This window comes from Lepidochelys olivacea (assembly GCF_965140295.1).
Source record: "Lepidochelys olivacea isolate rLepOli2 genome assembly, chromosome: 23".
NCBI lineage: Eukaryota > Metazoa > Chordata > Testudines > Cheloniidae > Lepidochelys > Lepidochelys olivacea.
Window position 1 is genome coordinate 1,530,461 of NC_140433.1, and position 21,298 is coordinate 1,551,758.

At 60.2% G+C, this 21,298-nt stretch overlaps 1 protein-coding gene across 3 annotated transcripts; it reads left to right on the top strand.

Moving 5' to 3' along the window:
- The first annotated feature begins 807 nt into the window (after positions 1-807).
- On the top strand, positions 808-17,862 carry RAB4B (RAB4B, member RAS oncogene family). 3 transcript variants are annotated; one of them, XM_084612482.1, is made up of 8 exons: positions 808-925; positions 7,264-7,344; positions 8,962-9,076; positions 10,373-10,435; positions 10,935-11,089; positions 12,058-12,153; positions 12,685-12,830; positions 13,149-17,862. In XM_084612482.1, exons 1-7 carry the CDS (start codon positions 910-912, stop codon positions 12,798-12,800), a joined length of 642 nt encoding a protein of 213 aa, XP_084468608.1. In that variant the 5' UTR covers positions 808-909; the 3' UTR covers positions 12,801-12,830; positions 13,149-17,862. The 3 variants fall into 3 exon arrangements, with proteins under 3 accessions (XP_084468608.1, XP_084468609.1, XP_084468610.1); XM_084612483.1 differs by having other exon boundaries at positions 13,208-17,862; XM_084612484.1 differs by lacking the exon at positions 7,264-7,344.
- The last annotated feature ends 3,436 nt before the right edge of the window (positions 17,863-21,298 follow it).

Consider the following 21,298-nt stretch of genomic DNA (forward strand, 5'->3'; position numbering starts at 1 on the left):
CCCCCCCCCGCTTTAACTACTAGACCCCACTCCTCTCCCAGAGCCACCAGAGAACCCAGGAGTCCTGGCTCCCAGCCCCCCCCCCCACCGCGCTAACCACTAGACCCCACTCCCCTCCCAGAGCCACCAGAGAACCCAGGAGTCCTGGCTCCCAGCCCCCCCCACCACGCTAACCACTAGACTCCACTCCCCTCCCAGAGCCACCAGAGAACCCAGGAGTCCTGGCTCCCAGCCCCCCCCCCACCGCGCTAACCACTAGACCCCACTCCCCTCCCAGAGCCACCAGAGAACCCAGGAGTCCTGGCTCCCAGCCCCCCCCCACCGCGCTAACCACTAGACCCCACTCCCCTCCCAGAGCCACCAGAGAGCCCAGGAGTCCTGGCTCCCAGCCCCGCCCCCACCGCGCTAACCACTAGACCCCACTCCCCTCCCAGAGCCACCAGAGAACCCAGGAGTCCTGGCTCCCAGCCCCCCCCCCACCGCGCTAACCACTAGACCCCATTCCCCTCCCAGAGCCACCAGAGAACCCAGGAGTCCTGGATCCCAGCCCCCCTGCTCTAACCACTAGACCCCACTCCCCTCCCAGAGCCACCAGAGAGCCCAGGAGTCCTGGATCCCAGCCCCCCCCACCACGCTAACCACTAGACCCCACTCCCCTCCCAGAGCCACCAGAGAACCCAGGAGTCCTGGCTCCCAGCCCCGCCCACCCCTCAGCCTTTCCCTCTAAGCCCCGCCCCTGCACCCCCACCTCCCAGTGACGTCAGACGCACGCCGGCGTGGGCGCGCACGGACCCGGAAGCGCCTCCCCCAGCCGGGTCCGCGGGCGCCGCCATATTGGCGGATTCTGGGCGCCGCCATATCGCGCCCGCTGCGCTCGGTCTGCCCGGTGTCGCCGCCCCAGCCCCAGCCATGTCCGAGAGCTACGGTCAGCGGGGGGGGCTGGGTGCGAGGGGGCGGGGGGGGGGAGAACTGGGTGTGGTGGGGGAGGGGCTGGAGGGTGCGGTGGGGGCGGGGGGGAGGGGGCTGGAGGGTGCGGTGGGGGAGGGGGGAGCTGTGCTCATGGGGTGGGGGCTGGAGGGTGCGGTGGGGGGAGGGGGGAGGGGCTGGAGGGTGTGGTGGGGGGAGGGGGGAGCTGTGCTCATGGGGTGGGGGCTGGAGGGTGTGGTGGGGGGAGGGGGAGCTGTGCTCATGGGGTGGGGGCTGGAGGGTGCGGTGGGGGGAGGGGGGAGCTGTGCTCATGGGGTGGGGGCTGGAGGGTGCGGTGGGGGAGGGGGGAGCTGTGCTCATGGGGTGGGGGCTGGAGGGTGTGGTGGGGGGAGGGGGAGCTGTGCTCATGGGGTGGGGGCTGGAGGGTGTGGTGGGGGAGGGGCTGGAGGGTGTGGTGGGGGGAGGGGGGAGCTGTGCTCATGGGGTGGGGGCTGGAGGGTGCGGTGGGGGGAGGGGGGAGGGGCTGGAGGGTGTGGTGGGGGGAGGGGGAGCTGTGCTCATGGGGTGGGGGCTGGAGGGTGCGGTGGGGGAGGGGGGAGCTGTGCTCATGGGGTGGGGGCTGGAGGGTGCGGTGGGGGGAGGGGGGAGGGGCTGGAGGGTGTGGTGGGGGGAGGGGGAGCTGTGCTCATGGGGTGGGGGCTGGAGGGTGCGGTGGGGGGAGGGGGGAGCTGTGGGCAGGGGCTGCAGGCGGGGGGGGTGGTTCTGTGCGGGGGGGCGGTTGGCCCATCTGGGTGAGTATTAAAGCAAGGCGGGGGTGCGTGGCATGCAGTCGGGGTGCACTGAGGGGCAGGACAGGCGGCGGGGTTGCGGTAGGTGGAGGGGTGTGGCTGGGGGGGCAATAGGAGAGGAGTGGCACTGGGAGGGGACAGGGGTGTTGGGAGTGTGGGGATGGGGGGGTGCTGCGGGGCTGAAGCTGACCCACTGCGATTCCCCCCCCCCCCCAAATTCTCCTGCAGGCTGTGCCGGGCGCCAGCCGGGGGCCTGGCTCAGGGCTGGCAACGCTGCCCAGGCCTCAGAAATCCTCCCCGAAGGAGCGTCATTGGCCTGTTTTGGCGTCTGTGTGTGGTGCCCGGGCGAAGGGAGGTGGGAAAGTCCCTGGTGCGGAGAGGCCCTGCCCTCGGCATGACCCCCCAGGGCGCTAATCGCCCCACAACTACGCAGGCTGGAGCTGGGGGTGCGTTCCTGGAAACCACTTCTTGTGCCAGCTGTCGAGGAGGCTGACCCCAGAGCCAGTCGCTTAGGGTGTGGGGAAGATGAGGGGTGGTGAATTTCTGCCCTGGGGGACCTGCCATCTGCTCTGGGCTGCCCACCGCCCTCTCTGGCTTGCATGAGCTGAAACTGGGGTTGGCAAATGGGGGTGTCTTGGCCTTTTAACCATTCAGATTCAAACTCCTTCCCCCTCCCCCAGTGCACAAACAAGCCCTGGGCGTGCCAGGTTCAAACCCTCATGGGATGGATTCGTCCTTCCCTGGTGGGTTCATGGCGCATGGGCTGCTGAGCAAATGGGAGGTCTTTGCAGGGACTGCGTTTCAGTGGCCCTGTGTGCACCCGGGGGTGCTCCAGGACAGCAGGGCTGGGTGCTAATGGAGGAACAGAGACGTGACTTTTCCACTGCCTCTGCCCGTGTGACAAGCCCAACCATTGGGCTTCCTCGGGTTGTATGCACGGGGAGTTCTTCCCCCGTAGCTCCGCGTGTGGGTGTTCTTATTCTGCACGAAGTTTCTGGTTCTGAATTAAGGTGCTTTGGAGGAAGGCCTGGGCTGCACTGAAAAGTTGTCAATGGAGCTATGCCGATGCCACCTTCCAGTGCAGTCCAGGCCCGCGCGGGAGTCAGCCGCCCCTAGGAACACGTCACGTGCCATGGGTGCCTGTCTCTCTCATCGAGGCTGCTGCTAGCATTCAAAATAAAGCCTGGGGCCTTGTCTGTACAGACAAGAGGCAGCTTTAGCTGTCCCAGGAAAGCGAAAGTGGTGAGTTAACGCCGAACCAGCCTGTTAGTGTTGGCGCAGCTATTCCAGCCTGGCAAAGGGCGTTCGTTCTACAGGTATAACGGGGAGTCTACACTGCAAAGTTAGGTCAGCTTCGCTACATCCCCCAGGGGTTTGCAAAATTCACAATCCTCAGAGGAGCTGACTAGGCCCTGGTGCAGACGCCGCTCGGTCAATGGAAGAATTCTTCCACTAGCCTCGCTACCGCCTTGCGGAGCGGTGGGTTAATGGCGGGGGGAGGAACACCCTCCGTTGCGGTAGTCGGTGTCTACACGACAGCAGCACAGCTGTACCCCGAGTGACCTGTGTCCACACTGGGGCTTGGGCTGGTGTCACTCTGCCAGTAAAATAAATAGAAAATCACGCCAGCCAACACGAATGGAAAGCTGGGTAGACTCCACCGCTGACGTTTGCTACTGGGCCGTTCGAAAGGATGAAGAGTTTGTTTAAAACCACCTTTGTCGGAAGTCTTGCTGACTGTTCTTCCGGCCTGACTCACGGGGAGAGCAGGGGAATCTTTTCACTTGGTTTTCTTTGTGCCTCGGTCAGCACTTTGCATATCATCCGTTCCACTGTTTGCGCAGTTTCCTCAGTACCTGTGCTTGTGTTTGTGTTGCGTTCCACAAGAGCACAGACTGGGCCACCTGAAAAATGTGATCATAAAACCGCAGTTGGCAGAGAGGCAGGTGCAATGGCTGAAACGACTTTGAACTCACTCAGCCTAGATATCAAGATAACTGAGTTCCCTTTAAACCTGGCAAAGGCTTTCTGGTTGCTGGGCACAGGTTTGTCTTTCAGGCGGAGTTCTGGGGTTTTAAGATAGGGAGATAGCATCCAGTGCTTGAGGTTTCTCTTTCTGGGAAAACAGCATCCCAAATATTTCCCTTGTAATCAAGGTAATAATGGGACCTAAATAACTGAAGGGAGGTGGTTTTGCTTAATGGGAGAAGCCTTTCTCTCAGAGCTAGCATTGATTTTTAGCTTAGGATTCTCCATCACTGGCCATTTTAAAATCACGCTGGGATCTTTTTCTAAAAGACCTGCTCTGGTTCAAGGAGGAACTACTGATGCAGGGAAGTGCTGTGGTCTGGGTCAGACGAGATTACTTAGCCCGGCCTCAGACTAGATGACTAACTGAGATCCCTTCTAGTCCGGTGGTTCTGTGATTGCAATGGTTCCTGCTGGCCTTGGATTCGCTGAACTAGTGAAGGGGAACCAGGGAGAACACTTCTGCTTTTGTTGTGAGGGCGTTTGTGAGTCAAACACTGCGAGGTTCTGCCGAACACTAGACACTTCTATGGGTAAGGTAGATCGGTTTGGTAGGCTGACATCACAGCTCATCATGACCTGTATTGTTTCGTTATTTCCTGATATCTCCCCCTGGCTATACCTGCCTGTTGTCTCTTGGCTCGCAACTGGGGTCCTGGGCACTCGGCAGCCTCCGCAGGGTCATTGGTAGGATGCTGTTCTTAGAAAGGATTGTAAATCAGGGCTTTTCAAGGAGCATCTCTTCCCCCCTCCCTGGTACGTTATTTCATCATTGTTCCCTGCGGGGTTTCGTGCACCTTCCTCTGAGCTGTCAGGAGCTGGCCTTTGTTGGACACAGGTGATGGGCGTGGCTGGAGGCCTGGTCAGAGCTGATGTGGCTGTGCCCAGCGCTTCTATGCCAGAGAGGGAATGGGGCATGAAACCTCCTGCTGAGCTGAGACTAAACAAACAGCCTGACTTGGGAACAGTGACAAGAGAGAGGGACACACTCCCTCTGTGACCTTGAGCGAGCCCCTGCCTCAGTTTCCCCACTTGTAAAATGCTTTCCTACCAATGGGTGAGTGTTAAAGATTGAGGTGCTCAGATAACACTGTCACGGGGCCATATAAGTACCGATGCCTTCCCCCCCAATGTGTTCTTAATGGAGCGGTTACTCAGGTGAGGAGTGAAATCGCGGTCCCCAGATCCAAATGGTGTGAACACCTGGGTAGGTGGTAATTTGGCGCGGGAGTCTTCACAAGCAGGGAATGCTCCGTGTATTGTATGGAGTGGTATTCGTCAGCCTGCTCTGCTTGGCAGCCCCTCGTCTGACGCCAAAAGTGTGCCAATGAGAATAAGTCTCTGTAATTCTCAGGGCGAAGACTTACCCTGGAAGGGGAAAGGTGTATGGGGAGGGGTGGAGAGAGGGTTTTGTGGCTTCCATTGGACCAGAATTGTCACTGCCTTATGCCCTCCGGTTGTGACCCACCAGGCGAGTAGCACTAATATGGGCTTCGATGCAATGCCTCTTGCTTGCAAATTCTTCCAAACGTGCCTCTGTTCAATGAAAGGAGACGTTCGATTCATAAACAAAGCGCTGGTGTGGGGGACTTAAAACCAACGTGCACACACAGGGGTCTGCAGGCTGGTCTACGCTGGGCGTGTACGTCGGCGTCGTGTGGAAAATCCACCCCCTGAGAGACAGAGTTACGTCGACCTGACCCCGTGCAGACAGGGAGAGCCCCTCCCGTTGGCATGGTGCTCTTAGTGGCTTAAGCGTAGATGTGCCTGGCAAGTCAGAAAATCGACCTCCAGCCCTTTCTGTGGGGCTCATCCCCACCAAATAAAGGCCCGTTTGCTGTTTGGCTTCTTCCTCTGCATGGGGACAAGGCCTTTCTCTGTCTGTGGGGCACCCCGCAGAAGGGGGGGGTCTCTAGGCTTTACCGTCGTGCCACTGGGGACGGGTTGGAATCCGAGCCGGAGATCGCGCCTCGTGCCGCACCAGAAGGAACCGGTGGCTGGGGGGAGCGTCCGGGACTTCAGCCCAAGAGATCTCTGGAGGCTGCTGTAATGGGAGGCTTTCGGGGGCGGCGGGGAATACGGTACGTTCTGTCCGGTGCCCACCTGCTGGGGGGGGGGACACACTCTGCGGCGCACTCTGGGAAGTCCGTTGGTCTCCTTTGAACGCGTGCTTTGTTTCTGTGCTTCCCCTCTGCCCCTGAGGTCTTTGCACAGTGCGTTTAGCCCTGGGGAACGGCCAAGGGCTTGGCTTCCCCTGCCTGCTGCTGTACAGGGATCCAACCCGCGGTGCTGGGCAGCCTGGCTCCAGCTGGGCACAGCAGCGGCTTACGGAGGAGCTGCCGGGCTGGAGCAGCCCTGAGCCTGTCTCGGCCTGCGTTCCGGCTCTGACAGTGGTTGGTGCTAGGTGCTTCAAGGACAGCAGCAGCCATGGGATAATCTGCCCCCATGTTATGTCCCATGCTGGTTTCTAACAGTTTGCTTGCTTAAGCCCTGAAGTAGGAGGAGGGTTAATGACCCTTCTAAAACTGTTCATTAACTAGAACGATTCTGGCTCTTCTTGTTATGCATATAAAAGTCCAGACGCTTTTTACCTTCCTAAGTTCTTGGCCTCAGCAACTTCATGTGGCAATGAGTTCCATAGTCCAACCGTGGTGCGTGGAAAAAGTCTGTCCTTTGGCCAGCTGTGCATTTCCCACCATTGAATCACATTGGAGTCCCGTTGTTCTTGAGTTGCCGGCCAGTGCGAACGGAAGCTCCTGGTCTCCCTTCTCGAGACCCGGCCAATTTATCACACCCCCCTGGCTTGTCTCCTTTCTAAGGTAACCAGTCCCACTGTCTTCACAGGACTGTTGGTCCAGGCCTTTGATTGTTCTGACTGGCCTCCTGTGAATGCCTTCTAATTCTGTAATAGCCTCACCTCCTGCCAGTAAGACTTGTAGGGGATTTCACATGCTCTGCATTGCAGTGGAACCTGGCAGGCTCCAGCCCCTAACCCCTGGGGGCCACTCTCTGGGCTGAGCGATGTCCTGTCTCTGCTCTCAGGCTGCTCCTGAGTCGTCATAATTGTGTGCACTCCTGGCTGCTGGCGATCGCTGCAGTGTGCCGATCGGATATTCCTGCCCCAGCGTGAGCATAAGGGAGCTGGCTAACGCCGAATGGGGTGCAAATAATGCTTTAGTAAGCTAACAACAGTGCCAAAAGATGCCAAGCTGAGATCAGGCTCCCTTTGCCCTGGGCGCTGTATATACACCTAGGACGAGACTGTCTCTGCCTCAGCGTGCTTAGTCTAATGAGACAAAGATGGGCCAAAGGAAGCATCACTATCCCTTTTACTGCGGCCCGGGAAATGAGGTGACGTGCCAAAGTCACACGGGGAGTTTGACGCCGGGGAGCACTGCACGTAATGTTTCTCGGTGCACATTTCTAAAAACTGGTAGAGAAGATGCTCTGCTTTTTGTAAACCTCCCCAGCCCCCTTCCTCACGTGCGAGGGTCACAATCGTGCTTATTTTGTTCTTCAGATTTCCTCTTCAAGTTCCTTGTGATAGGAAGTGCCGGTACTGGGAAGTCCTGTCTCCTGCATCAGTTTATAGAGAATAAATGTAAGTAGCCCTGTTCCTGTTGCCAGTGTCGTTGTTTAGATGAACTCATTTCTCTTTTGCTCCGCTGTGTTTCCTAAGATCCCGGACCCTCTGGAGCTTGTCCAAAAGGGAAGATTCCGCTGTACAATTGTTGCCAGAAAGACGATTGAATTTGCGTTCTGATCTGTCCTTCAGCTCCCAAAACTTGCCTTTTACCAAAGAAACTCTGATGAAAGAGTGGGAGTTTCCACATCCAAACGTGTGAAACTTCAAAGCTGTGATGGAGTTTTTTTTATTATGACATTTTTAAACTTCAGCCTTCTTGAAAACCCGCTTCCTATTTTAACATTTTTTTCTGAATGGGAAAATGGAAATGGCTCGACTAGCCTAACGAAATCAAAGGTGAAACCCCTCCTGCTTTGTGGTTTTCATCGCAGATGTCTTTGCACAGCCCTGGCTTCCTCCGTGTGTTCAGCAAATTACAAAATTGTGTTCCAAAGGGGCTTCCTATGTCGGTAAAGAATCCGTCTGGTGCTTGATTTTCACACACTGTTGTGTACTAGCCTAACCGTGGCAAGGCACCGAAAAGGGTGCGTTGTGGTATGGGTGCAGACACACCCCGGTGCCAACCGGTTAGTTGTTGACACGTCATCTCTGCGGCTTCTTTAGCCCCGGGTGAGCAGGTTTGTGCTGGGTTACGCCAGCTGCCTGCGTTCGATTTCGAAGCTCCCGCGGTGGGGTGCTGTGGTGTCTGTCTCGTTGGGGACGCTTTCTGCTGCGGTGACGTGGCTTGTGCGGGGCTTGGCGCAGTCTGGGAGATTGCATGGCAGCTCTGGAGCAGAACCCTCCGTGCCGCTGCGCCTAAAGCCCTGTTTTCACGGGCTGTACCAAAACCGCAAAATTGGCTCAATCCGGCGCATTTTCCAGCAGCGGGGAAGCAAAAGCAGGTCTCTCTGCGTGCCGGCCTCCTCTCGGGACAGCAGGGTACTGGACCTGCAGTTTTGCGGGGGCGGCTGGTTTTATGGCAGGCGCAGTAGCCGGCACCGCCGCTGCATGGAGTTCGCTACAAGCCCCTCTGGGCAGGAGCCCGACGTGGGGCTGCCTGCTTCCACCTGCTGCTGGAGAAGTCGCAGCAGGTTGGGGGAGGCTCGGGGGCCGGGGATGCTCCACTAAATCCTCTCCTTTGCCTCTGGCGCTGCCTTGAACAACAACAGAAAAGATGCAGTTTTCTTTGTGCCTTAGGCTGCTGTGTGCGCTTAAGGGCAGGAGCCCACGGCTGGGCTGCGGGTGGGGAGTGAGGGGCACCGGCAGAGCTGTGGGGGGGGCCCAGGGCCGGGGTAGCAGGGGCTGCGGGTGGGGAGTGAGGGGCACCGGCAGAGCTGGGGGGAGCTCAGGGCTGGGCTAGCAGGGGGCTGCGGGTGGGGAGTGAGGGGCACCGGCATGTCGCTCTGCAACACCTGGAGTCTCCAGTCTGCGCAGGAATCAGAGTGAAGCAATTGCAGATCGCTTGGGGCTCTCGGGTATCAGCACTTGGACTGGAAGCTCCTGGTTCTGGAGCGGCTACGCGTTGTAGCTGATCCCTAACTGACCAGGGGCCTTCTCGGTAAGTCACTGATTTGGGATCTCTCCCTTCTCCAGTCAAGCAGGATTCCAACCACACGATCGGAGTGGAGTTTGGGTCGAAGGTGGTTAACGTCGGTGGGAAAACGGTGAAACTGCAGATCTGGGATACGGCAGGACAAGAACGGTTTAGGTAAAAAACCACCCATCCAGCGAATGACCATCTGAAAGGTCTGTGGGGTAACATCCATGGAAGGTGTGCCATAGCAGCCAGCTTTCCAGGCTACATCTGGAGACTGGGTAAAATATTACTTGACGTCCCAGAAGCCTGCAAAAGGGGTGTCTTGCGTGTGTAAAAGCAACTGCAGGAGTTAAGCGGAATCAGAGATTTACAAGGATCGCTTTCCCACACCCATGGAGATGCAGCCACCTCTGGGGTGGGACATGGCAGATGGTTACCAGCACGGCACAACGCTCCACACTGGTGTAACACAGGACATGGAGAGGCCTGTGTGTGGACAGAGGGATGCTGAACTTAGTTTTAGTCCTGGAGCCGAGTCCATATTTCAGCTCTGGCATTACTGCAGCCCTTCAAGGACCCCTACCGGGACTGGGGACCCCTGATGTGCCCGGTCCCTGCCCTGCAGAGGTTACGGGACAAACAGGCAAGACCCAGACAGGGTGGGGGGACACTGAGGCACAGAGGAGTGGGGACTTGTCCAAGGTTACATGGCAGGTCAGTGGCAGAGCTGGGACTGAACCAAGGTGTCCTGACTCCCAGCCCAGTGTCCTGCCCAATAGGCCATGCTGCCACCCCGCCACCTAACTCTTGGCTGCTTGTATCTTTCCGTGTATGATTTTAAAAGCCCTGAGTCCCGGAGTAAGCTTGATCTTGGGGCTGCGGCTTGGGCCCAGGGGTCGGCAGCAGGGTTTCTGCTCCTCTGGAGTCTCCCCAGGGCATGAGGGGTTCGGACGATGGCAAGGACAGCTGGAGACAGCCTTTCCGTTGGTCTTGGGGTGTGGGGCCTTTCCGGTCAGATGCTGGGTCCCAGAATGCAGGACCTTCCCCTCTGGGGGCACCGGCTCTGACCTGTCCTTGGGGTGAGGGGCTGGCGGGCCCAAGAGGCCTTTCCCCTCTAGGCAGCACTGGCAGGCTCAGGGAATGAGACCCCCTCAGCCAGGGGTGATGGACGGCTGCTCCAGTCTGAGATGGATCTGTGGGGCAGGTTGGTCAGTGTCTAAGAGGAGCCAGCCACGCTGGCCCTATCCATGCCGGGGTGGCCGCCAGACTCCCGCCTTGTACTGTGCTTGTCCCTTCGGCTCCTCCATTACCCAGCCGCCCGATGCCTTCCTCCGCCCCCTGTCCCACAGGCCTGTTCTCCCAGCATGTCCCCGGCCAGCCTCATGCGGAGCTGACCCGAAATAGACCCGCGGTTCCCAGTGGGCTCCTGGCCCTGCTGATCACTCGGTCTCTCTCCTCGCCCTCTAGGTCGGTGACTCGGAGCTACTATCGCGGTGCTGCCGGGGCCCTGCTGGTGTACGACATCACCAGGTGGGTGTACTTGGCGGCTCCTCTCCCGGCTGGCGTTCGGAGCGATGCCCTGGGGTCCCCTCCTCACCTGGGGCTGCCAGGAACGGAGCGGGTTTCCAGACAGAACTAGACTAAAGCCTGCGAAATGGAAACAGAACAAGCTCCCCTTGTTCTGGCCTGAGCATCTGCCCCAGCGAGCTGGTCCGGTCCCATCATAGCGGCTGAGCTGAATTGGTTCTGTTCTGCCCCTCGACTTCGCCACATAGGAATGCCCTCCGGGTCTGCTCAGCCCGCAGCCGAGGTCCATGCCAGCAGCGGGCATCGCACAGGGAGTGCCCTGCTCGGCCAACCCCTCTGGCAGGCGTCAAGCAACACCCTGTGGTGGGGAGATGGACACGAGTCTTATAAATGGGTTGAGAAGAGCAGGGCCTAGGCCTGGAGGGCAGCCCCTAATCTGGGATTTGCGAGAAGTGCCCGGTTGCCGGATGCCCCCTGCTGCCCCCTCTGTCCTGTGTTGCAGCCGGGAGACCTACAACGCGCTGACCAACTGGCTGACGGACGCCCGGACCCTCGCCAGCCCCAGCATCGTCGTCATCCTCTGCGGGAACAAGAAGGACCTGGATGCGGACCGGGAAGTGACCTTCCTGGAAGCCTCCCGCTTCGCACAAGAGAACGGTACCAAGCCGGGGCCCGGGTAGGGGCTGCTCTGGGGGCTCATTAGTTTTGACTCTCACATGGTCCTGCCTTGCCCTTTCCATGTGGGGTGGGGGTGTTCCTTGGGGATGTTCCTGTCCCCTACCTGCTTTGCCATGGCACCAGGGCTTAGTGGTGTGAAAGCGTCCTGCAGCCAGGCCAGGTCCAGCAGGGTAAGGAACTATGGAAATGGTGTGGGGGCAGGCAGGGCTGGCCCCAGGGCAGTGCTAGGGGGCGGGGGGCTTGGCAGGGAGTGCTCTCCCCTGGCAGCATGGGCTGGCCCCAGAGTGGGTGCTGGTGGGTACGGTGTTGCTACCAGGAGCTGTCTTTCCCATGAGCGGTAACACCGCAGTCCTTGCCGTGCCAGCATTAAAATCCCATGGCCCCCAAAAGGGGTCATCAGCCCTGGGGTACTGCCCCAATCCCGTCCTGCCTCCTTAAGCATCCCTTGGAGGCAGGGTGCTCCTTTGTTGCTGAGTGCTGCGGGGGGAGGGCAGCAGCTGTGTTTGGACCCCCGGGGTGGGCGACTGAGCTCCGCAGAGCCCCGGGGCCAAGGGCGCTAGATGAAAACCGCGGAAGAGCTGCTGGAATGGCTCCCCGGCACTGGTGCTGTTTGGCCAGGAGGGGGCGCTCGGACTCCGTGGCTAGAGCACGGTGTCAGACTGGAAGCACCGGATTTCGTGTGTTCAGTGGGTGGCGCTGGATTGGGCCCCACTCCACACAGGCTGCCCAGGGTATGAGAGGCGAGGATGGACCGTGCCCTGCAGGTCCCGCTGCAGAGCGAACTGCTCTCTTCTGTGTGTTGGCGGGGCTGGATCCTGAGCGAGGAGTTGCGTTGTCTCGGGATACCCAGCTGGGGATGTCCCGTGCTTAGCGTGTGGGCCGAGGAGAATCGTGCTGTGAGCCGCACCCCGGTTACCTTCCTGCCGTTTCTCTCTTCGCCTCGGCAGAACTCATGTTCCTGGAGACCAGCGCGCTGACTGGGGAGAACGTAGAAGAAGCTTTCTTAAAATGTGCCAGGACCATACTAAACAAAATTGAATCAGGTACGAAAGCTGGAGATGGCAGGGGGCACCGTGGGGCGTGACACAGCCCCACGCTTCCCCGTTGAGCATTTCCAGCCTGAACATCTCAACCAGGAAGGGAAACCAGTTTCCAATAATAATTAATAATGAGTGATAGAGACAGATTATGGTCCGGGCTCTGGCTGAGACCAGGGGCCCCCAGTCATGTCCTGAAGTAGGGCAGGAGATGTGGGTATGGCCCAGTTCTCCAGGGGTGCTCAGCTGCCCCATGCCCCCTGCAGTCCGGGGCAGGGTTTCTCTGGTGCCCGCAGGGTGTTTGCTCTCCCAGCCCGCCATGGATCGATCTCCTTGATGGTAGTTAGTCTGGAGTCTGTTGTTAAGTGACTACACCCAGGAGTTGCCCGGCTAGGCGTACCCACGGCTGGCCTAGAAGGGTCTGGGTAAAGATTCCTCCCTCCCAGCCCCACGCAATCTGGGGGAGCGAGGGGAGGTGGCGGAGGGGGAGGGGACGGTTGTGTCCCCCCCATGCTGAGTGCTGCTCTGTCTGGCTAGGTGAGCTGGACCCCGAGAGGATGGGCTCAGGAATCCAGTACGGAGACGCCTCCTTGCGCCACCTGAGACAGCCCCGTGGGGCCCAAACCCAGAGCAAGCAGCCGTGCAGCTGCTAAGGGCGAAGGCCCCCAAGAATCTGTCTGCAAGTAAGCTGGTGCGGGGGAGCTGAGAAGCCACCATGCGTGCTGGCTCAGCCGTGGTGTCCTGGGGGGGCCGGGTTGTCCAGACCCGAAGGGCTGGCGGTTTGTGGAGCAAACCCCCTCCACAGCCCCCTGGCAGTGGGGCAGGCCTGGATCCCACGTGGTGCTGGGGGGTGGAGAGGCTGGGGCGTGTCTCTCTCTGCCCTACTCCAGGGGTCAGCCCCTGCCCCACCTCCCAGGCAGCTGTCAAATCCCCTAAGCCCCCCGGGACCTGGCCATGCACGTCGGCCGCCGAGACTGACTTCTCTCCTCCTGTCTCCCCAGCGCTGGACCGTGGCCAGTCGGACCCTCCGGGGCTCAAGCACTTTCTCTTCTCTTCCCAGGACCACGTGCCTCGCTCGCAGAGCCCCCTGCTTCCCGAGCTGCGCGCTCCCTCTCCGAGCAGTGCGCTGCCCGCCCCTTCGGCCCACGAGCCCTGGGACTCTGTGGCAAACTGCCCGTTGACTGTATGCAGCCACAGTGTCTTCTGTCGGACGCTCCCTGCCCGCTGCACGTCCCCCCCGAACCTGAGGCTGTCACGGGCCCATCTCAGTAACGACTTTCAAAGGATGAAGTAACGGGGCCCCGGCCAGCCTCCCGTAGCTAATTGCTGCTCTGGGTAGGAGAGTCCCTCTGCGTTAACACCAGGACGAGGGGGGAGCGGGTTCTCCTTGTGAAACGGTTCATTTGGGGTTGTCTCCTGCTACCCCATTGCTGGGAGCGAGGCTGGGGCTTTGCCCTGGGTAGGTGGGGGGTGTCTCTTAGCCTGGGGGACAGCGTGGAGACGGGGTTTGCCTGTCACAAACCAAAGGGCGCTTGTCACGCAGGGGAGCTTGTGAGCGGTTCCCCCCAGCGAGCGGCTTGCCGGGCGGTCGAGGCTGGGCTTGGATTTCTGTTACACTGGTTTTGCTTTTGAAGCTGGGGTCTGTCTCCGCCATATCCTGGGCTCCACCTTGTCTCGCTGCTTTTCCACCAGCCGGCCGTTGCGCTCCCGAGCACTGTGCTTGCGAACTCTCCCCTGCCCCGGGCGGCGTGACGTTCTGGTGTAACAGACAGTCGGGGCTGGGCAGACGGCGCGTCCCCTTTGAAATACTGTAAGCTTAATACTGGACCATTGAAGTGTCCGTGGCAGGAGCCGGCTCTGCCATTGGGTTTAGTCCCAGCTCCTGCGGGAGGTTCCCTCGGGCTCCGCGGCTCGTGCGCTGAATTCCTTGGGTGGGCGTGGACATCTGGGGTTCAAAACCTCACGGCAGCCGTAATGGCACATCCGCATCTCAAACCAAGCCACATACCGGGCAGGAAAGTCCAGGCTGGCTGAGCCACAACCAGAGCCGGGATAACGTGCCAACAGCAGCTTCCCCTCGAGGGGGCCGGTTCGAATCCGGCCCCGCTGGGTCCAGACCAAGGGTCAAATTTTCAAGAGTGCCGAAGCAACAAGCTCCAAAGGCCTGTTGAAAGCCAATAGGATCTGGGCTCCTAAATCACCTCGTGCTCTGAATGTTAATGGCCTCTGGTTCTTGTCTGGCCCCTTTGGGGCTCTTGTCCACCGCTGGCACTAATGGCCCTCAGCGGGCTGAGAGGGGCTCGCCCTGGACAGAATCTGTCTAGCTGGAGCAATTGGCAGCCGTCGCTGACTCCGGCCCACGGCTGCAGGGTTGGATTTGAAGGTGGTGACAGTGGCACAAAGACTCCTTGAGCAGCCAGAGCCCGCCTGCTTTGCCCTCGTGCCGCCCCCGGCCTGCACCCCTTCCCCATCCCTCTGGCAGCAGTGACCCCTGGCCCCCGCGTACAGCCGCTGGGCTGCGGCCCCGGTCGCGCTCTCCTAATCTCGGCCCAAACCATTGCACGACCCAGTCGGCCCTCCTGCTGTAACTGCCAAACCGGTGATACTCAACAGGCGGCCCCCAGGCCAAATGTGGCCCCCCAGCTCACCTTACAAAAAGCGTGTAATTGAATTCACAATCCATGATGCGCTGCCTTAGCAAGCGACTTACCGGCCTGACGTTCTGGCGAGAGCGTCCGCTGAACAGTGCACGGCCGCCGCCCGGTTTCTCGTTGGCGATGGAAACGGAGCCGCAAACGAATGCGGCTGGGTGTAAACGTCACCAAGTCGGCAGGGGAAACCGAGCTTTGAACCCCAACTGAACGGGGGGCTTTTCTCTTTATTACGCCGGCTCGTCTAAAGCCCAAACCTGTGTGTTTAACATGCCGAACTGCTGTGTCTGTCCGGAAGGTCGCCACATTGAATCAGGGTAATGTGGACGTGGCCTGTCCTTCCGGCCGTGTTGTAAGACGTGAGAAAATGGAAAATCTGCAGGCTTTGGATTGCACTTCAAACCTTCTCGCCCCATCAGCAACTGCAGGGAAAAGCAGCAGCTGCTTCTCTTCAGAGAACGTGGGAACTCGCACAAAAGAAAAGGCCTTTCCTGGCTGCCGAGCTTGGGCAGTGCATGCTGGACATGCGGGGGAGCCTTGTGCCGGAGGTGAAAACACAGGTGACCTTGTGAACCGTAAGAAGCAGGTTCCCCTGTCTGAAGCCACGGCAGTGCGAAGACGGGGTAATTTGAGGATGGTTTGTCAGCACTGCTTTCCGATTTACAAAATGCCAAACACCCGTCTCTGGCTGTGGACGAACTGAGCGATTGAAGTGACGCTGCCCGGCTATCGCTGTTTGCTGGAATTTGCGATGGGGAAATTTTCGAGGAAGAATTTTTGTGCTGAAACCTACCCCACAGGAGAGAGCCTTTTTGAAAAGGTAAAAAGCTTTTTGGGAGGGAAAAAACCCAACTTTCTGCAGAGCTAAACCAAACTGTCTTGTACAGACAGAGGGCCCTCCGTGACAGAGAGAGAGACGGGCATTGCCCCACGTTTCAGAGCGATACGCCTTTCTTTAAATACACTTCACTGCATCGTTTACCAGACTGTCCTATGCGGTGAGTTGTGTCAGGACTTGGAAAAACCAAGTTACAGCAGAAGCTCAGTTACTAACTGACCAGTCAGCCGCACGCCTCAGGGGAACCGGAACTACGCAATCAGGCAGCGCGCGCCCCCACCCCACACGCAAATACGGGACAGTGCTGGGTTAAAAGTAAACCCCTAAAACAATCCAGGGAAGCAGCGTTTTTCTCCTGCACAGTGACGTTTCAAAGCTCTCTTAAGTTGATGTCCAGCTGTAAATTTTTGAAAGAACCGTAACGATTTGTTCAGCGTCGGGGTTCGTAACGAGAGTCTACTGTACCGTGATGAGCTCAGCGACCTCCATACGCTCAGCTTCTAGCTTGCAGCATTGTCTTTCCCAAGCTGTCTTACCAGTCCTTTCAGCCGAATATGGGGACCTCTTGCAGCCCGGCGGCATTCGCTTGCGAATAGAAGGCGCGTTGGAGAGAGGTTTTGTGCCCTTTAGGAAGAAATAATGGACTTTCTTTCCAACCACAAGCCCAAGCTTGTGAGGCCCTGGAATTTACGAACGCGTCCCAGGTAGCGTCTCTGTATGATATGACTGGTCACTTGAATTCCCTCAGTGGGCTGCGCTGAGGCCGTGCAAGCCAGGCCGGGGAGCTCTTTGAAGAAGCGTGTGCCTTTCCGAGCGACTTAAAAGGATGTTTCACTTTCCCACATTGCGCGTTGTTGCGACCGGTGACAGTCGGATGAAGACGAGGCAAGAATTCCTACATCACCTGAGCGAGAATTAAAATCCCAGAGCATTTGCTTTTATTCACCATCCGTTTGTCTGTGCCCGAGGGACCTCGCCCTTCTCAAGCAAAGAACATTCTTGAGTCAGTTGACGATGGTAAGGCTCCAGCGCTCAGCTGTCTTGGCAAAATTCAGAGCAGTGGGTCTTTGTGATAGCAGAAGAACGGCCAGACTGGGTCAGACCAAAGGTTCGTCTAGGCCAGTGTCCTGTCCTCTGGCAGTGGCCAGTGCTGGAGGGTGCCCCAGAGGGAACGAACAGAACAGGGAATCACCAAGTGATCCATTCCCTGTCTTCCATTCCCAGCTTTCTGAGCTTAATAGGCTGACCAGGTTCGGGATGGACGGCTAGATTCAGGCAATCTTTTAACTATGTTCGGACCAACGTCCCTCTGCCAACCTGGGTTTTCCACCAGGAAGATTGTGAAAAACTCAACATCCCAATTGCCTGCCGGATGAGCATCTTCACCAGGGCGTCCGCCTTGCCCTGACCGCTCACAAAGCTTGCCCAAGATCACTGCTGTCCCCTCTCCTGTTCGAGAGTGACACACCTGGGGGCTAATGTCCATTTACAAACTTCGTCAGACAATAGAAATGCTCCTCCTTCCCTTGTCAACCAAGGCCTGTATTTACATTTTTCTTTCATTTTATGTGGTCAGCCGTGCGTGCCTACGGCCCGTCTCTGGTCCTGAAATTCTCAGATCAGCCCGTGGGTAGAGAGAGTTGGGTATCACTGGTGAGGCCCCTCCAGTGTCCTGCGTGGGCTGGGGCTAGTGCTGTGCATGGTGGGGGGACGGGGAGCCCAGCACATCCATCTTGAGCCAGTCACCTTCACCCCGCTTCGTGTGGCTCCAGAGAGCCCTGGGCTATCTCTGTCCCTTTGAAAGGCTCCTGTCTGAGCGGGGAGGGGAGCACAGATCGGGCCGCTGTTCAGAGGGGTGGGGCGACCCCCGGCCGGGTGGCTGCGTGAGCCCCGGCCCAACCAGGCGAGGGGGCTGGGTGGGTTCGTCCGTTGTGTTCTTACGCTTAAGCTGCTGTTATTTATTAGGTGGGGGAGAACAGGAGGCTGCTGCCTTTGTGGCTTGCCTCGCACTCGGCTCTTGCCTGGCCCGTCCCGGGGCACGGGCGGGAGGACGCAAGCGCGGCTCCGTCCGATTCCTCCTGAAGCTGGGGCAGGGTGGGGAGAAATGGTTGGATCCAAACCGGTTTATAATTCACACCATGTGCAATTTCTTCTCTTTAAAAGAAAAATCCCTCTGACTTCAGGCTGTGACAATGTGACTCGTACATAAAGTATTAACGTTTTCCACCTCCGGCCTCCTGGCATCTGATTGCGGCTAACCAGGGTCCTGGCCACGGTCTGCGTCTCCTTGGCGCCAGGCGCTGTACGTAGCCCTCACGGCAACGAGCTGACGGGCCAGGTCACAGCGTGGCAGAGCTGGGTAGGGGGAGCACAGAGACAGCCAGAGCTTGGCCCGTGATCCTACAGCCCCTGAGAGAGAGAGCTGGGAATTGCACCCAGGTCTCCTCAGGCTCAGCCTGGCATCTTTTAAGGTTTGCCAGGCTGCGGTGTGCCCAGAGCTGGCCAGCCCGGCCCAGGCAGCCGCCCGTCCATCTCCCAAGCAGAGGGGCTGGCCCCCACCTCCTGTGGCTGGCTGGGGGAAGAGGGGCTGGGACCCGGAGGGGAGGTTCCCTGGGAGAATGTCTGGCCTTTGGTTGGGGGGCGGGGGGGGGTGGTCTTACCTCGTGGCAACAAGTTCCAACGTTTCAAGTCCCCGTCCGTTTCAAATCCCGACTTCCCCCTAGCGTTCGAATCAGGCCCTGGTTCACCCCAGCCCGTGTTTTAAGCCAGCGGATTTCCAGGGGTGTTGAGCATGGGAGGGGAACCCCGGGAGATGTAATCTCACTGCAGCCAGTCCTTGCCCGGGCCTGTGTGGGGCCGGGCGCCGCATCGCGGGGGGACACAGCTTCTCTTTCCAAGCGTGTCGTAAAGCCAAGGCTGTGGTGGCGGGTGACTGGGGGAGGCCAACCTGGCCAGGGATTGCTCAGACAGCTACACTAGCCCTGAGCCCTGCTTTTGGGGGAGCAGATTTCTTCCCCCCTCCCCCCGGGTGCCCCCATGCTCCCCTGCCAATGCTAGAGCAGCTGGGCTTGAAAACCTCCCTCTTGTCACACAAGGGAGTCCTTCAGTGGGCTGGAGGGGCTAGTGGCTCCCTGAGCTGGGCTCATGGGGGGTCTCACGCCCCTTGTCCTGCACCCTTCCCACTGGCTGTCGGGCCCAGGCTCTTTCCCCGGCTCCCACTTGCCAGTTTGAGCTCTGCTGCCCAGGCTCACGAGGCTGCCGGCTGCCGGCTACCCCCCTGCCTCGGCTTTCCTGGGCCACCTCAGGCTTGAAGCTGGCTGCGTGGGCCACTCAGCAGGAAGGGACAGCGGGAATCCTTCCCCCAGGCCAGGAAAAGGGGGGCTGCCCCACTGTGAGCAGGCTGCCCGTCCCATGGCAGGGACCCTGTCACCCACCCCATGGGAGAGGCCCAGGGATGGAGCCCAGGGCTGCTTGGCTCATGGAGCAGGGGATACAGGAGGCCCGGCAAGGCGTTGTTAGAGTGGAAACTACCCCCTTGTGGGCGCCGGGGGTCAGGCCTGCCCCGAGGGCAGAGCGCAAGGAATGGGGGGCTGGTGCCTGGTCTGAGCTCAGGCTCTTCACAGGTACAGCTGAACTGCAAGTGCAGACGAGCGGGCCAGGGGGGTAGGTTAGACCTGTTCCAGGGGAGGCAGCGTGGCCTGGGGACTAGTGCTGGCTGGGGACACGGGAGCCCCGTGTTCCGTTCCTGGCTCTGCCAGGGGCTGGCTGACCTCATGCAGGTCCTGTCTATCTGTGCCTCAGTTTCCCCATGTGCAAAGGGGTAACGCTCCGGCCCCGCTGTGACGTGCTCTGAGATAAGGCGTATCGGCACTAGTCACCCTCATGCGCAAAGCGAGGGCCCAGGTGCTGTGAGGGGAAAGGAAACGTTTAAATTGGTTTCAAGGGGAGGGCATGTCTGGGGAACTCACCGCCACAGGATCTCACCTGCCCGAGAGCTCAGCAGGATTCCCACAGGGGGCGGAGAGGAACGTCCCAGATATAAGCCCTGCCTCGGTGGGGGTGGGGCTGCACCTGCAGGGGGCTGGGGAGGGGAGGGCCTGGGGCATGTTCTCCACTCACTGCTCCTTGGTCCTTGTGGGTGCCCGTGCCCTGCAGCCGGGCCATGTTCTTACAGGATCAGCCCCCTCCCCCCAGTCCATTTCCCATAAGAGCAGAGGGTTCCCCTGGCTCCATCTGCCCCCCCACCTCTGCAGCTGGGGGTTGCAGGTCAGGACTGAGCAGCCCCGTTCTGCTCTGCACGGCTGCCCCCCTCCCCAGCAATGGCTGCAGTTTGCTGGCGCTCCGGGCAGCGGCTGGCAGGGGGGCTCTCATCTGGAAAGCTCCCCCCCTGCCCCCCCAAGGAGGCAGCTGGGGCAGGCGAGGGGCGAGTGACCCGAGGGGCTGCGGCCACCCCAGCTGCCCCCCACTCGCTGCATGTTTTCCAGGAAGAGGGAGCTGCTGCCGACATCCCGGCTACTTATAACCCCGGGGGGAGCCGGCCCCGGGATTTTCCTCCCCTCTGAACCCGGCCTCTGCTCAGACGACTGGTGATTTCTCAGCACCCCCAGGCTGGGACCCCCAGGGGCTGGCTTCCTCCAGCTGCCTTTGCCTGCCTGGCCCGGCCCCTGTTTAGCGATGGGCCGAGGCTTTGGCTCACTTGACGGGCTGAGGGGGGCTGTGGTCGGGAGCGAGGGGCATGGGCAGGGTTGGGGGGGCAGTTAACCAGCTCAGCTGAAGGCGACCAGCTCCTGCCGTGCCTGGGAGTGGCCAGGTGCCATCTCTGTGCTCTGCCGGTGCCCCTCACTCCCGACCCGCAGCCCCCTGCCAGCCCGGCCCTGGGCCCCCCCAGACCTGCCGGTGCCCCTCACTCCCGACCCGCAGCCCCCTGCCAGCCCGGCCCTGGGCCCTCCAGACCTGCCGGTGCCCCTCGCTCCCGACCCACAGCCCCTGCCGGCCCTGGGCCCCCCAGACCTGCCGGTGCCCCTCACTCCCGACCCGCAACCCCCTGCCAGCCTGGCCCTGGGCTCCCCCCAGCTCTGCCGGTGCCCCTCACTCCTGACCCACAGCCCCCTGCCAGCCTGGCCCTAGGCCCCTCAGACCTGCTGGTGCCCCTCGCTCCTGACCCACAGCCCCCTGCCAGCCCGGCCCTGGGCTCCCCCCAGCTCTGCCGGTGCCCCTCGCTCCCGACCCGCAGCCCCTGCCAGCCTGGTTGCTGAGGGGTAGATAGTTCTGTGTGTTGGGGGGTTGCTGCTTGGGGGAGCTCCGGAGCCGGCTGCTGCTTTTGCACAAAACCAGCTCCCTGCCCCGGGGCCTGGAGCAGTGGCCTCTAGGGCCGCCCCTCGGCTCGCAGCCTGTCGCCCCCCTCATGGAGGCAGCATCCTGCACTTCCTGGGCCAAATCCTTCTGCCAGGAGGCTCTGTAACCAGCCCCCGCATCCCAGCGTCGGGTGAGGCGTCCCTGTGGGTGTGGGGCCCCTGGCGGCCCGAGCTCCGTCCCACCCTCCCCCCGCAGAGAAAGGGCCCCCCCGAGCCCCTCTCTCCTCCCCCCCCATCGGGCGCAACGAAGGGGGGGCAGGTGCAGCGCACAACCAGCCTGGCATGGCGCACGGGAGCTGCGCAAGGTG

Excerpts from the sequence above, each read along its gene's own strand:
- RAB4B (XM_084612482.1), top strand. Across the intron at positions 9,077-10,372 it reads GCAGGACAAGAACGGTTTAG|GTCGGTGACTCGGAGCTACT; the intron begins GTAAAAAACCAC and ends CTCGCCCTCTAG. Across the intron at positions 12,154-12,684 it reads ACTAAACAAAATTGAATCAG|GTGAGCTGGACCCCGAGAGG; the intron begins GTACGAAAGCTG and ends CTGTCTGGCTAG.